Source organism: Coregonus clupeaformis, chromosome 2 (genome assembly GCF_020615455.1).
Source record: "Coregonus clupeaformis isolate EN_2021a chromosome 2, ASM2061545v1, whole genome shotgun sequence".
Classification (NCBI taxonomy): domain Eukaryota; kingdom Metazoa; phylum Chordata; class Actinopteri; order Salmoniformes; family Salmonidae; genus Coregonus; species Coregonus clupeaformis.
In genome coordinates this window covers 31,562,586-31,578,617 of record NC_059193.1, presented here as the reverse complement: position 1 = coordinate 31,578,617, position 16,032 = coordinate 31,562,586, and the positions used below count along the sequence as shown (strand labels likewise).

The following is a 16,032-nucleotide window of genomic DNA, read 5'->3' as shown; positions in this document are numbered from 1 at the left end:
CTCTCTCTCTCTCTCTCTCTCTCTCTCTCTCTCTCTCTCTCTCTCTCTCTCTCTCTCTCTCATATATATATAGCTCAAGGCATCAGAGATCATGTGGAACAGTGGTGTGTGTCCTGTTAAAAGATGTTCTCACCCAGAACTTGTGACAACCACGGTTATTACTGGCCCTGGCCTGACAATCTCACAGAGTGGAAGTGTGTGTGTACGAGTTTAACAGTGTGTGTGTAGTTTTTGAGTAGGTGCGTTTGTAAGAGTATGCATGTGTTTTGCATGTGTGTGTGTTTGCGTGTGTGGTTGCTTACGTATGTGTGTGACTAGTTAAATACTTCAGCGAGGCAGGGGCCCTGTCTTAAGTGCTCCTCATGAATTAGCAATGACAGTGGCCTGCAGCAGTCCAGGGGCTCATTACTGCAGCACATAAATCACCACACACACACACACACACACACACACGCTAAACTGGATTATACACACAGGTGAGACAGAGAGCCTGGCACGCCCATGGAGGAGAGGAGAGACAGCAGATAGGAGGAGAGGAGGAGACATTAGAGAGGAGGAGAGGAGTGACAGCAGAGAGGAGGAGAGGAGTGACAGCAGAGAGTAGGAGAAGAGGAGACAGCAGAGAAGAGGAGAGGAGTGACAGCAGAGAGGAGGAGAGGAGTGACAGCAGAGAGGAGGAGAAGAGGAGACAGCAGAGAAGAGGAGAGGAGTGACAGCAGAGAGGAGGAGAGGAGTGACAGCAGAGAGGAGGAGAGGAGTGACAGAGAGGAGGAGAGGAGTGACAGCAGAGAGGAGGAGAGGAGGAGACAGCAGAGAAGAGGAGAGGAGTGACAGTAGAGAGGAGGAGAGGAGAGACAGCAGAGAGGAGGAGAGGAGTGACATTAGAGAGGAGGAGAGGAGTGACAGCAGAGAAGAGGAGAGGAGTGACAGTAGAGAAGAGGAGAGGAGTGACAGCAGAGAGGAGGAGAGGAGTGACAGCAGAGAGGAGGAGAGGAGTGACAGCAGAGAGGAGGAGAGGAGTGACAGCAGAGAGGAGGAGAAGAGGAGACAGCAGAGAGGAGGAGAAGAGGAGACATCAGAGAAGAGGAGAGGAGTGACAGCAGAGAGGAGGAGAGGAGTGACAGCAGAGAGGAGGAGAAGAGGAGACATCAGAGAAGAGGAGTGACAGTAGAGAGGAGGAGAGGAGTGACAGCAGAGAGGAGGAGAGGAGTGACAGCAGAGAGGAGGAGAGGAGGAGACAGCAGAGAGGAGAGGAGGATAAAAGATTGAGGCAATTGGGTAGGGGAACTTCACTTGTACTACACCTTTGAACAACTTGATTATATTCTTCTGTATTTCTATCATAAAACATATATTAAGTAGGCTACGTAAATTAGCTACAAAGTAGCCAAAGCAGTTAAGCTAAGCAGGAGTTTCTTAAAACAGTGACTATTCTACACGTTTTTTAAGGGTTGTGGTGTGAGAGGTAAAGTGAGTCTATGGATTACTTTGCCTTGGTAATTAAATCACCATGGCTGAGTTTGGAATAGAAGAGCTATCAGCAGTAGCACAGACCCACATGGCTGACTTGACTTGACTTGACTTCACTCAGCCGCCTTCAGCAAGTCTGATCTTCATAAAAACCATGCAGCGCAGCCAAGCGCTAAATAAAACAAAGAGAAGACTGACTGCACGCAGGAATGATCTCCCACACAACCACACACTCAGAGACTTACAGCAAGACTAACGCACAAATAAACAAAGAAAGGCAAACATACAGTCAGGTCCAAGTTTCAGGTCTTCAGCAAAATGCCCTTGTAGTGTGTAAAGTTAATGATGGCGTTGACCTTAACGGGAGTCCCAGAACCAGTGGAAGCAAAAGAGTGCCATAACATCAAAGATCCACCACCATATTTTACAGTAGGTATTTTCTGCTTATGTATCCTTATTTTGACAACAAACCCACCACTGGTTTGCGTGTCCAAAGAGCTCTATTTTCATGCCATCTGACCAAAGCACGGGTTCCAATCCAAGTGCCAATGCCATTTAGCAAACCCCAGACGTTTACATTTGTTGGATGACATGAAAATAGAGTTCTTTGGCCACACACACCTGTGGTGGGTTTGGTGTCGAAATAAGGATGCATAAGCAGAAAAGAACCCCATACACATTAACATCGACGGGGCTGTAGTGGAGTGGGTCGAGAGTTTCAAGTTCCTTGGTGTCCACATCACCAACAAACATACAATGGTCCAAATACACCAAGACAGTTGTGAAGAGGGCACAACAACACATTTTCCACCCTCATGAGACGGAAAAGATTTGGCATGGGTCCCCAGATCCTCAAAAGGTTCTACAGCTGCACCATCGAGAGCATCCTGACCGGTTGCATCACCGCCTGGTATGGCAACTGCTCGGCATCCAACCGTAAGGTTCTACAGAGGGTAGTGAGTACGGCCCAGTACATCACTGGGGCCAAGCTTCCTGCCATCCAGGACCTATATACTAGGTGGTGTCAGAGGAAGGCCCAAATAATTGTCAAAGACTCCAGTCACCCAAGTCATAGACTGTTCTCTCTGCTACCGCACGGGAAGCGGTACCGGAACGCCAAGTCTAGGCCCAAAAGGCTCCTTAACAGCTTCTACCCCCAAGACATAAGACTGCTGAAGAATTAATCAAACGGCCACCCGGACTATTTACATTGACCCCCCCACACCTTTGTTTTTACACTGCTGCTACTCACTGTTTATTATCTATGCATAGTCACTTTACCCCTACCTACATGTACAAATTACCTCGACTAACCTGTAGCCCTGCACATTAACTCGGTACCGGTACCCCCTGTATATAGCCTCGTTATTGTTATTTAATCTTATTGTGTTACTTTGATTTCATTTTTTACTTTAGTTTATTTAGTAAATATTTTCTTAACTCTACTTCTTGAACTGCATTGTTGGTTAAGGGCTTGTAAGTAAGAATTTCACGGTAAGGTCTACACCTGTTGTATTCAGCGCATGTAACAAATACATTTTGATTTGATCTAATGTAAATTATGGTGGTGGATCATTGATGTTATGGGTGCTATTTTGCTTCCAATGGTCCTGTGGCCCTTATTAAGGTCATCAGCATCATGTACTTTACCCAGTACCAGGACATTTTAGCCAAAAACCTGGTTGCCTCTGCCAGGAGGCTGAAACTTGGCCGCAAGTGGATCTTCCCGCAAGACAATAACCCCAAGCACAAATGATTAAATCACCACAAAATCAATGTTCAACATTTCTCAATCTCCGGACTTGAACTCCATTGAAAAGCTGTAGTTTGAATTAAAGAGGGCAGTCCATTCCCAAAGATGAAGGATATCAAGGATCTGGTAAGATTCTGTATGGGCTGACGGTGAAGTAGACATACTTGGTATTCCTATCACAAAATATATAAATGAGCTCTCCACAATGAATTTCAATAGAAAACTAGTAAAAATAGACAAGATCCTGCAACCATGGAGAGGTAAATCCCTGTCTATTGATGGAAAAATTACACTGATTAACTCCTTAGTCATATCTCAGTTTAGTAATTTACTTATGGCGCTGCCTACTCCTGATGATTTGTTTCTTAAATCATATGAGCAAAATTATTTTCGCTAAATGGTTCTCAAGTATATTACTAAGAAAAGCTCATCCATTGTTTAAAAATTGCCTTTTTACCTTTGTGCAGATTGCCATATCTCATTTTCGATTAATTGAAAATGAAACCTCGTTCAAAGTATCTCTCTTTTTCAAACAAGCATTGCAGGGCTGGTTACAATTTCAATTTCATCCTCCAGAAAAGATAGAACAAATATCACAACAAATACTATGGTTGAACTCAAATGTGCTGGTTGATAAAATACCTGTATTAATAGAAAATATGTTTGAAAAGGGTATTTTGTTTTTAAATTATATTGTAAATTGGAATGGTAGAGCTATGTCTTTCACAGAGTTGTCGGAATTGTATGGGAAGGTCTGCTCAATCTAAGATTACAACCAATTGATTACAGCATTACCCCAAAAATGGAGGAGGCAGGTGGCAGCGGGAGGAGGTAGGGAACTGGTCTGTCTGCCCAATATAAAGGATCAAAACTGGCAGAGGAACAAAAATAGCATAAATAGGAAAGTATACTAATTTTATTTGAGGACCAGGATGTTGACAACAGGGGTTTCGGATGGTTGAGGGGCAGCTCTCGGGGAACTGTGGCAGGGATCTTGGATGGTTGGTGGCCTGGTGGTTGGGAGCTTGGGCCTGTGGCCGATAGGTCGCTGGTGCGGGTCACCGATTTGACTTGGTGGGAGATCTGTCGACGTGCCCTTGAGCGGGGAGCTTGACCCTGGTTACTCTTGTGGGTTGCTCTGGATGGGAATCTGCTAGATGACTGAATGTAAGGTAGATTGTATGTTTTAATATTTTGAAAAAATACATACAGTTGAAGTCGGAAGTTTACATACACTTAGGTTGGAGTCATTAAAACTCGTTTTTCAACCACTCCACAAATTTCCTGTTAACAAACTATTGTTTTGGCAAGTCGGTTAGGACATCTACTTTGTGCATGACACAAGTACTTTTTCCAACAATTGTTTACAGACAGATTATTTCACTTATAGTTCACTGTATCACAATTCCAGTGGGTCAGAAGTTTACATACATTAAGTTGACTGTGCCTTTAAACAGCTTGGAAAATTCCAGAAAATGATGTCATGGCTTTAGAAGCTTCTGATAGACTAATTGACATAATTTGAGTCAATTGGAGGTGTACCTGTGGATGTATTTCAAGGCATACCTTCAAACTCAGTGCCTCTTTGCGTGACATCATGGGAAAATCAAAAGAAATCAGCCAAGACCTCAGAAAAATCATTGTAGACCTCCACAAGTCTGGTTCATCCTTGGGAGCAATTTCCAAACACCTGAAGTTACCACATTCATCTGTACAAAAAATAGTATGCAAGTATAAACACCATCGGACCACGCAGCTGTCATACCGCTCTGGAAGGAGACGCGTTCTGTCTCCTAGAGATGAACGTACTTTGGTGCGAAAAGTGCAAATAAATCCCAGAACAACAGCAAAGGACCTTGTGAAGACGCTGGAGGAAAGCTAGTCCGATATCGACATAACCTGAAAGGCCGCTCAGCAAGGAAGAAGCCACTGCTCCAAAACCGCCATAAAAAAGCCAGACTACGGTTTGCAACTGCACATGGGGACAAAGATCGTACTTTTTTGTGAAATGTCCTCTGTTTGGCCATAATGACCATCGTTATGTTTGGAGGAAAAAGGGGGGGGGGGGGCTTGCAAGCCGAAGAACACCATCCCAACCGTGAAGCACAGGGGTGGCAGCATCATGCTGTGGGGGTGCTTTTCTGCAGGAGGGACTGGTGCACTTCATAAAATAGATGGCATCATGAGGAAGGAAAATTATGTGGATATATTGAAGCAACATCTCAAGACATCAGTCAGGAAGTTAAAGCTTGGTCGCAAATGGGTCTTCCAAATGGACAAGCATATAACTTTTTGAGGATCTGGGGACCCATTGTGGCAAAATGTCTTTAGGACAACAAAGTCAAAGTATTGGAGTGGCCATCACAAAGCCCTGACCTCAATCCTATAGAACATTTGTGGGCAGAACTGAAAAAGCATGTGCGAGCAAGGAAGCCTACAAACCTGACTCAGTTACACCAGCTCTGTCAGGAGGAATGGGCCAAAATTCACCCAACTTATTGTGGGAAGCTTGTGGAAGGCTACCTGAAACGTTTGACCCAAGTTAAACAATTTAAAGGCAATGCTACCAAATATTAATTGAGTGTATGTAAACTTCTGACCCACTGGGAATGTGATGAAAGAAATAAAAGTTTAAATAAAACTCTACTATTAATAAATCTCTACTATTATTCTGACATTTCACATTCTTAAAATAAAGTGGTCATCCTAACTGACCTTAGACAGGGAATATTTACAAGGATTAAATGTCAGTAATTGTGAAAAACAGATTTTAAATGTATTTGGCTAAGGTGTATGTAAACTTCCGACTTCAACTGTATATACCATTAAAAAAAATATTCTGTATGGAGGAATGGTCCGAGATCCCGCTCAATGTGTACTCCAATCTCACAAAACATTTTGGAAAAAGGCTCACTGCCGTTATCCTCGCAAGGTGAGGTATTGAAAGGTATTGAAAACAGGGGTGCCAATAATTTTGACCTCTATCTTTTTGAAACAAAAAAATATAACTTGTTAAACAAAATCTCTTTCTCTGAGCAATTGTATTAGTATAAAGTAACATCATTTTACATTTTGATTGAGCATACAATATAGCTCAGTATTTGTATTATTTATTTTATATAGTCTTTTTTGCTCATCTTTATGAAGGGTGCCAATAAATGTGGACCTGACTATAAATACTCACACACACATACACAGACAGGCACTCAGGTAGACAGCTAGAGAGTTAGACACAAAGCTAGATAGCTAGACAAACAGACCAACAGACAAACAAACTCTCTCATACACACATTTATGCACGCATAGTCATGCCCATTACATATTCACACATGCAGAAGAGTGCTAAATAAAAGAAGACAACCGTCTCGACGTTGGAATGTCACAAACACACGCGCACACACACACACACACAGAGCGGGGTACTAAATAAGTGAAGAGAGAAGGGGCGGCACTGAGGTGATGTCATCAAGTCACAAAAGGACAGAGCAGTGGAGAGTGTCCTCAACTCAGACTCAACCTGACGGTATTCCACACACACGCACACACGCACGCACACAACAACAAATCGTCACAGCATTCTCATATGAAACAACGGGCCACGGTTCAAGACGAGACTTAAATTTCAACTCGTCTCCTGTACTGAACTGCAGTGGATTGCCCAGACAGTTGTGAAAGCAGCAGCAATCTGCTGAGAAGGCTGCCGTCTTACCTGACCCTCTCCTTGGGGTCTCCGAAGGACTCTTTCAGACGGGAGAAATCGGGGTAGAAGTGGACAGATGGAGAGATGATCTCTAGAAGGCCTGACTGGATCTCCACTGGAAACCTGACAGAGAGAGAAGGAGGAGGGGAAAGAGGGAGAAGGAGGAGGGGAAAGAGGGAGAAGGAGGAGGAGAAAGAGGGAGGAGGAGGAGGAGAAAGAGGGAGGAGGAGGAGGAGGAGAAAGAGGGAGGAGGAGGAGGGGAATGAGAGAGAAGGAGGAGGGGAAAGAGGGAGAAGGAGGAGGGGAAAGAGGGAGAAGGAGGAGGGGAAAGAGAGAGAAGGAGGAGATGACAGAGGGAGAAGGAGGAGGGGAAAGAGAGAGGAGAGAGAGAGAGGAGAGAGATATCTCAACTATACATTTTATTATCTACAACTATAAAATAGATAAAGCACAGTTAGGATAGACAGAGAGACAAACAAACAGACAGACGGAGGGACGGACAGACACGACAGCATGTTGGTCCCTCCCACCCTGTGCATAATCACTTCCTCTCTAGTCAGGTTATTCAAATGCCTGACAGGATCACACGCGCACACACAAATAAATCAAATCAGTTCAGAAAGTATTTACTAAAATAAACAGTAAAAAATAAATAAATAAAAATTAAAAATAGAGACACAGGTTAGTGGAGGTAATTGAGGTAATATGTACATGTAGGTAGATGTAAAGTGATAATAATAAACAGAGAGTAGCAGCAGCGTAAAAAATAGTCCAGGTAGCCATTTGATTAACTGTTCAGGAGTCTTATGGCTTGGGGGTAGAAGCTGTTAAGAAGCCTTTTGGACCTACACTTGGCGCTCCGGTACCGCTTGCCTTGCGGTATCAGAGAGAACAATCTATGACTAGGGTGGCCGGAGTCTTTGGCAATTTTTAGGGCCTTCCTCTGACACTGCCTGGTATAGAGGTCCTGGATGGCAGTAAGCTTGGCCCCAGTGATGTACTGGGCCGTATGCACTACCCTCTGTAGCGCCTTGCGGTCGGAGGCCATGCAGTTGCCATACCAGGTGGTGATGCAATCAGTCAGGATGCTCTTGATGATGCAGCTGTATAAATTTTTGAAGATCTGAGGACCCATGCCAAATATTTTCAGTCTCCTGAGGGGGAATAGGCGTTGTCGTGCCCTCTTCACGACTGTCTTGGTGTGTTTGGACCATGATAGTTCATTGGTGATGTGGACACCAAGGAACTTGAAGCTCTCAACCAGCTCCACTACAGTCCCGTCGATGAGAATGGGAGTGTCCTTTTCCTGTAGTCCACGATCATCTCCTTTTTCTTGGTCATGTTGAGGGAGAGGTTGTTATCCTGGCGCCACACTGCCAGGTCTCTGACCTCCTCCCTGTAGGCTGTCTCATCGTTGTCGATGATCAGGTGTTGTGTCGTCGGCAAACTTAAATGAAGGTGTTGGAGTCAAAAAAAATACACTGAAATGCATTGGTATTAGTGATGCGCGGGTCAGCTGTTTGTTCACCTGCACCCACCCACAATTGCTAATAACCCATTCACAACCGCCCGACTACATATGACAATATAGAAATTACATAGAAAATGCTCTGTAGGAAGCCTCAGAAATTGCAGCCCAAATAAATGCTTCACAGAGTTCAAGTCACAGACACATCTCAACATCAACTGTTCAGAGGGGACTGTGTGAATCAGGCCTTCATGGTCAAATTGCTGCAAAGAAACCACTACTAAAGGACATCAATAAGAAGAAGAGACCTGCTTGGGCCAAGAAACACGACATTACACCGGTGGAAATGTGTCCTTTGGTCTGGAGTCCAAATTGGAGATTTTTGGTTCCATCCGCCGTGTCTTTGTGAGACGCAGTGTGGGTGAACGGATGACGTCCGCATGTGTATTTCCCACCGTAAAGCATGGAGGAGGAGGTGTTATAGTGTGGGGGTGCTTTACTGGTGACAATGTCACTGATTTATTTAGAATTCAAGGCACACTTAACCAGCATGGCTACCACAGCATTCTGCAGCGATATGCCATCCCATCTGGTTTGGGCTTAGTGGGAATATCATTTGTTTTTCAACAGGACAATGACCCAACACACCTCCAGGCTGTGTAAGGGCTATTTGACCAAGAAGGAGAGTGATGGAGTGCTGCATCAGATGACCTGGCCTCAACAATCCCCCGACCTCAACCCAATTGAGATGGTTTGGGATGAGTCGGACGGCAGAGTGAAGGAAAAACAGCCAACAGGTGCTCAGCGTATGTGGGAACTCCTTCAAGACTGTTGGAAAAGCATTCCAGGTGAAGCTGGTTGAGAGAATGCTAAGAGTGTGCAAAGCTGTCATCAAGGCAAAGGGAGGCTATTTGAAGAATCTCAAATATAAAATACACTGCTCAAAAAAATAAAGGGAACACTTAAACAACACAATGTAACTCCAAGTCAATCACGCTTCTGTGAAATCAAACTGTCCACTTAGGAAGCAACACTGATTGACAATAAATTCCACATGCTGTTGTGCAAATGGAATAGACAACAGGTGGAAATTATAGGAAATTAGCAAGACACCCCCAATAAAGGAGTGGTTCTGCAGGTGTTGACCACAGACCACTTCTCAGTTCCTATTCTTCCTGGCTGATGTTTTGGTCACTTTTGAATGCTGGCGGTGCTTTCACTCTAGTGGTAGCATGAGACGGAGTCTACAACCCACACAAGTGGCTCAGGTAGTGCAGCTCATCCAGGATGGCACATCAATGCGAGCTGTGGCAAGAAGGTTTGCTGTGTCTGTCAGCGTAGTGTCCAGAGCATGGAGGCGCTACCAGGAGACAGGCCAGTACATCAGGAGACGTGGAGGAGGCCGTAGGAGGGCAACAACCCAGCAGCAGGACCGCTACCTCCGCCTTTGTGCCAGAGCCCTGCAAAATGACCTCCAGCAGGCCACAAATGTGCATGTGTCTGCTCAAACGGTCAGAAACAGACTCCATGAGGGTGGTATGAGGGCCCGACGTCCACAGGTGTGGGTTGTGCTTACAGCCCAACACCGTGCAGGACGTTTGGCATTTGCCAGAGAACACCAAGATTGGCAAATTCGCCACTGGCGCCCTGTGCTCTTCACAGATGAAAGCAGGTTCACACTGAGCACATGTGACAGATGTGACAGAGTCTGGAGACGCCGTGGAGAACGTTCTGCTGCCTGCAACATCCTCGAGCATGACCGGTTTGGCGGTGGGTCAGTCATGGTGTGGGGTGGCATTTCTTTAGGGGGTCGCACAGCCCTCCATGTGCTCACCAGAGGTAGCCTGACTGCCATTAGGTACAGAGATTAGATCCTCAGACCCCTTGTGAGACCATATGCTGGTGCGGTTGGCCCTGGGTTCCTCCTAATGCAAGACAATGCTAGACCTCATGTGGCTGGAGTGTGTCAGCAGTTCCTGCAAGAGGAAGGCATTGATGCTATGGACTGGCCCGCCCGTTCCCCAGACCTGAATCCAATTGAGCACATCTGGGACATCATGTCTCGCTCCATCCACCAACGCCACGTTGCACCACAGACTGTCCAGGAGTTGGCGGATGCTTTAGTCCAGGTCTGGGAGGAGATCCCTCAGCAGACCATCCGCCACCTCATCAGGAGCATGCCCAGGCGTTGTAGGGAGGTCATACAGGCACGTGGAGGCCACACACACTACTGAGCCTCATTTTGACTTCTTTTAAGGACATTACATCAAAGTTGGATCAGCCTGTAGTGTGGTATTCCACTTTATTTTTGAGTGTGACTCCAAATCCAGACCTCCATGGGTTGATACATTTGATTTCCTTTGATAATTTTTGTGTGATTTTGTTGTCAGCACATTCAACTATGTAAAGAAAAAAATATTTAATAAGATTATTTAATTCATTCAGATCTAGGATGTGTTATTTTAGTGTTCCCTTTATTTTTTGGAGCAGTGTATATTTTGATTTGTTTAACACTTTTTTGGTTACTACATGAGTCCATATGTGTTATTTCATAGTTTTGATGTCTTCACTATTATTCTACAATGTAGAAAATAGTAAAAATAAAGAAAAACCCTTGAATGAGTAGGTGTGTCCAAACTTTTGTTTGGTACTGTATGTTGATATCATCCTAATTATATATTTATGGATTTGACTATGCATCGTTTTCTCTTTATTCAACCTGCCCGCCACCCACCCGCCCTTCATCCACACAATATTGAATTACCCTAAACCCTTATGCACTGCGGATATTACCACAGGGACTACGGGTTATAAGTCACTAGTTTGTCTCCACATGCATGTATTAGAACGTTGTATTATTGAAACTGATTACCCCATTATGTGCCAACACGGGCAATTGGATGCTGAACATTTAATGTGTGTATGAACACCAGGGTTGGGGTCAATTCTGAACTGAGTTGTGAATTGCTTGAGTGGCGAATGCTTGAATTGGTCACACCCAAAAGGAAGCAGAATTTTTCTTATAGGAAGTAGAATTGAATTAAATGAAATTCAATTGAATTAAAATGGCTTATATAACACCATAGTAATGTTTACATTGACATAATGTATGGTTACCAATACCATGTAGCATAAGGTTGAAACATTTCATTTTTCTAACTCGTTCTCCTAAAACAATTTAAAATAATTACAGTGGTCTGGAAATACTCTAAGATCATGTTGTGGGTTGTGAATTTAATAATTCCCTTAATGTTTTTAAATATGATAAAAACTACATTTCCCAGACTGCATTAGAGCAAACACTGCAGTATGGAAGGGAAACATCTAACATCTCATGACAAAGAAAATTACTGTTTGACATTTTTGAGTTATAATCAAACTAATGAAATGGTATGTGTATTCTTTGCATTAATAAGTGGCATATTCTTTTGATAAAAGATTTGACAAACGAATTAGACTTTCATGTTTCACATCTCAGTTTAATTGGTTTGAATTACATTTTACTTCCTTCAATTCAAATTCTGCTTCATGTGGGGTGTGGCCAATTCAAATTCATTGTTTGAATTGAATTCACTTCAGATAAGGACGTACAAAGAGAGAGAGGATCCAATCACAAGAGAGACAGGGGTCAAGTGTGTAATCACTAACCCTGCCAATCACCCAGAACAGGAACAGCTGTCCCTTAGGAACACACACGCGCACACACTAACTCAAAATAGTTCACACTCACACACACACATACACACACACACATACATACACACACACACACTCTCTCCTGCATTTCCAATCTCACTGAGAGAACGGCAAGGTGACAGGGGGCACATTCAACCTCCCTCCTCCCTCCTTACCTCTCCCCCCCACCCTTCCTTCCATCCACCCCCATAGCCATCTCCAGCCTCCATACCATGTCTGCGTCCCAAATGGCACCCTATTCCCTATGTGGTACACTACTTTTTCCCAGGGCTCTGGTCAAAAGTAGTGTACTTTAGGGAATATGGTGGCATTTGAGACACATCCCATTTCCCCTGAGGTGACACTGCTAGGGGACTTAGGGGAGTGACAGTGACGGAGTGACCACTGGTATCATCTTGGGTCAAAATGGCCACCTCGGCAGGAAAAGCTCTGTCTCAATCTCCCACTGACAAACAGGACCGTCTAAAACAGCAGGTGCCAAAACCTGCACCGTGGGCATTTTGTGAGGGGGATACTGTAGATCTAGGGAAGCGGCTAGGAGGATGGAAACTATTTGAGGTAGTGGTTATAATACATGCAGAACACAAATTAAAGTATGTGGGGTGAGAGAGAGAGATATGTGTTTCTGCCTCTCTCCAGATGGTGCAGTACACAAAAGAACAGGTGTGTTTTATTTTTATGGGTGATGATTTGATATTTAACATTGAAACTGTGCTCATTTACTCTCGCGTGCTGGTGTGAATACAAATAGGAATACTTATCAGCCACTATTTTATGCTATTCACCTCATTTTCCTATTTTGTAAAGACGATAAGTAACTTACATTTCCATCAACAATGTGACCCTAACACTTTAGTTTTTAAGGAGCGGGTACTTTGTTGTTGTGTTTATTTCCTTTCACCTGTGATTGTGTGTAATTCCTCCCATTACCTCTGGAGAATTAAATGCTGGTATGCTTGCTATGCTTCAATAAATAAGCAGGATTGTTTTCTGTTTAACATTTATATGTCTTATTACATGTCACCGTGAAATACAGGGGAATCCTTTTCTCTTGTGTGAATAAATTAACAAACTTTAACTAAATCATCAGAAAGTACACATCCACACGTCAAATCATCAATAGCCTACGTTTATATTTCAATTATTATCCAGAGCAACTTACAGTAGTGAGTGCATACACCCATGGGAATCGAACCCACAACCCTGGCGTTGCAAGTGCCATGCTCTACCAACTGTGCCACAGGGGATATCATTGTATATCAACATTACCCATATCCACATAGATGCAATGTAAAACAAACACAAGTGCCTCAAGCAATGTGGAGTCAAAGTAAAGTAGGAGAACCCCCATGGTGTCTGCAGGCACTCAGATTTACCCTACAGCCCTATGGGGCAGTGGTCACCAACCGGTCGATCGCGAGCCATTCCTAGTCGATCACCAAACATTTCTGTAGAAAAGCCAACAATAAAGGCTTGCGCTCCTTTATTATTTTTTATTCGACTTTGCACTTTTGGCGGAAGGTGCATTTATTCATTGACTACAGCTCAGCATTCATCACCATAGTGCCCTCTAAGCTCATCACTAAGCTAAGGATCCTGGGACTAAACACCTCCCTCTGCAACTGGATCCTGGACTTCCTGACGGGCCGCCCCCAGGTGGTAAGGGTAGGTAACAACACATCTGCCACACTGATCCTCAACACGGGGGCCCCTCAGGGGTGCGTGCTCAGTCCCATCCTGTACTCTCTGTTCACCCATGACTGCATGGCCAGGCACGACTCCAACACCATCATTAAGTTTTCCGACGACACAACAGTGGTAGGCCTGATCACCGACAACGATGAGACAGCCTATAGGGAGGAGGTCAGAGACCTGGCCGTGTGGTGCCAGGACAACAACCTCTCCCTCAACGTGACCAAGACAAAGGAGATGATTGTGGACTACGGGAAAAAAAAGAGGACTGAACACGCCCCCATTCTCATCGACGGGGCTGTAGTGGAACAGGTTGAGAGCTTCAAGTTCCTTGGTGTCCACATCACCAACGAACTATCATGGTCCAAACACACGAAGACAGTCGTGAAGAGGGCACGACAAAGCCTATTCCCCCTCAGGAGACTGAAAAGATTTGGCATGGGTCCTCAGATCCTCAAAAAATTCTACAGCTGCACCATCGAGAGTATCCTGACTGGTTGCATCACTGCCTGGTATGGCAACTGCTTGGCCTCCGACCGCAAGGCACTACAGAGGGTAGTGCGTACGGCCCAGTACATCACTGGGGCCAAGCTTCCTGCCATCCAGGACCTCTATACCAGGCGGTGTCAGAGGAAGGCCCTCAAAATTGTCAAAGACTCCAGCCACCCTAGTCATAGACTGTTCTCTCTGCTACCGCACGGCAAGCGGTACCGGAGTGCCAAGTCTAGGTCCAAAAGACTTCTCAACAGCTTCTACCCCCAAGCCATAAGACTCCTGAACAGCTAATCATGGCTACCGGACTATTTGCACTGCCCCCCCACCCCATCCTTTTACACTGCTGCTACTCTGTTAATTATTTATGCATAGTCACTTTAACTCTACCCACATGTACATATTACTTCAACTACCTCAACTAGCCGGTGCCCCCCGCACATTGACTCTGCACCGGTACCCCCCCTGTATATATAGCCTCCCTACTGTTATTTTATTTTACTTCTGCTCTTTTTTTTCTCAACACTTTTTTGTTGTTGTTTTATTTTTACTTTTTTTGTTAAAAATAAATGCACTGTTGGTTAAGGGCTGTAAGTAAGCATTTCACTGTAATGTCTGCACCTGTTGTATTCGGCGCATGTGACCAATACAATTTGATTTGATTTGATTTGATTCAGAAGCCCTGCATGCCGAGTAGGCAAAGTGTTCCCATTTTGAACCATTTAATTTGTCTGCAGGGACAAACACCTGACCAGGAGAGCTGTAGTTAAATCAAGTGTGCCTACTGCGCTGGTCAATCGGACAGCTCAAATCATCATGTCTAGTACAGCTTCCACGACCCAACAGCAAAGTTTGATACTAGCCTACGTGAAATTTCATAACTTTTAAAACCAGAGAGAAACTGTCAAAGAATACAGCAAAGAGCTGTTGTTTTTCTGAGTGAGTTTAAGTTTTATTCAGCACTGTCAACACTTTTTATTCAACACTTTAACAAAACATAAAACACTCTCTCCCTATTTCCTCCCGTGCCGCAGCTGCAATGAATTAGTAGCCAAGTGTATTGATAGGCCTGCACTTTTATTATTAGCAGCTCATGTCTATTTTAATATCGAGGAATTTTTCACTTTCTCTAGTCATAGAAATAAGGCGGTCTGACTCGAGATTTGCCATCAGAGAGAGGACGGTATCCCATCTCTGGTCAGTCTCACCGGAGGGAAGGAGAGAGCAGGGACAGTGAGAGGCAGACCCTCTGCTGCTCTCTCCCTCCCTCCGCTGAGACTGACCATCAGATGCAGGTACCATCAGTCCAGTAACATAAAAAAGTCCATTCTTTAAATTTATGCTCAGCTGTGCCTCGCAATTCATACAACAACTGATCTATATTGTTATCAAAGCTCGAGTTTTGAAATGTAATATGGTCTTAGAAGAACAGTATTGCAAGGCCAAGCACATAGCCAATATGCTGTGATAATTTATTAGGCCTACTGCACAAATGTTGCATAGGCTTACATTTTTTAAGTCATGTAAAGCCATGACTGCTAAAGCCGCACTGCTAAAGCTAACTCTCTCTCCTCTGCTCTTGTCCTTCTAGACCTGTCTGCTGCCTTTGATACAGTGAACCATCAGATCCTCCTCTCCACCCTCTCCGAGCTGGGCATCTCCGGCGCGGCTCACTCCTGGATTGCGTCCTACCTGACCGGTCGCTCCTACCAAGTGGCGTGGCGAGAAGCTGTCTCCGCACCACGTGCTCTCACCACTGGT

The 16,032-nt window shown here is 44.5% G+C and overlaps 1 protein-coding gene across 2 annotated transcripts in view; it reads right to left on the bottom strand.

The window, feature by feature from the left end:
* The window catches only part of mgat4b (alpha-1,3-mannosyl-glycoprotein 4-beta-N-acetylglucosaminyltransferase B), a 230,308-nt gene that overhangs the window by 67,636 nt on the left and 146,640 nt on the right, over positions 1-16,032 (bottom strand). For both annotated transcript variants that reach the window (XM_041840998.2, XM_041841007.2), the window contains one exon: positions 6,933-7,046. In XM_041840998.2, coding sequence (XP_041696932.1) covers positions 6,933-7,046 — 114 coding nt within the window. The remainder of the gene's footprint in view (positions 1-6,932; positions 7,047-16,032) is intronic.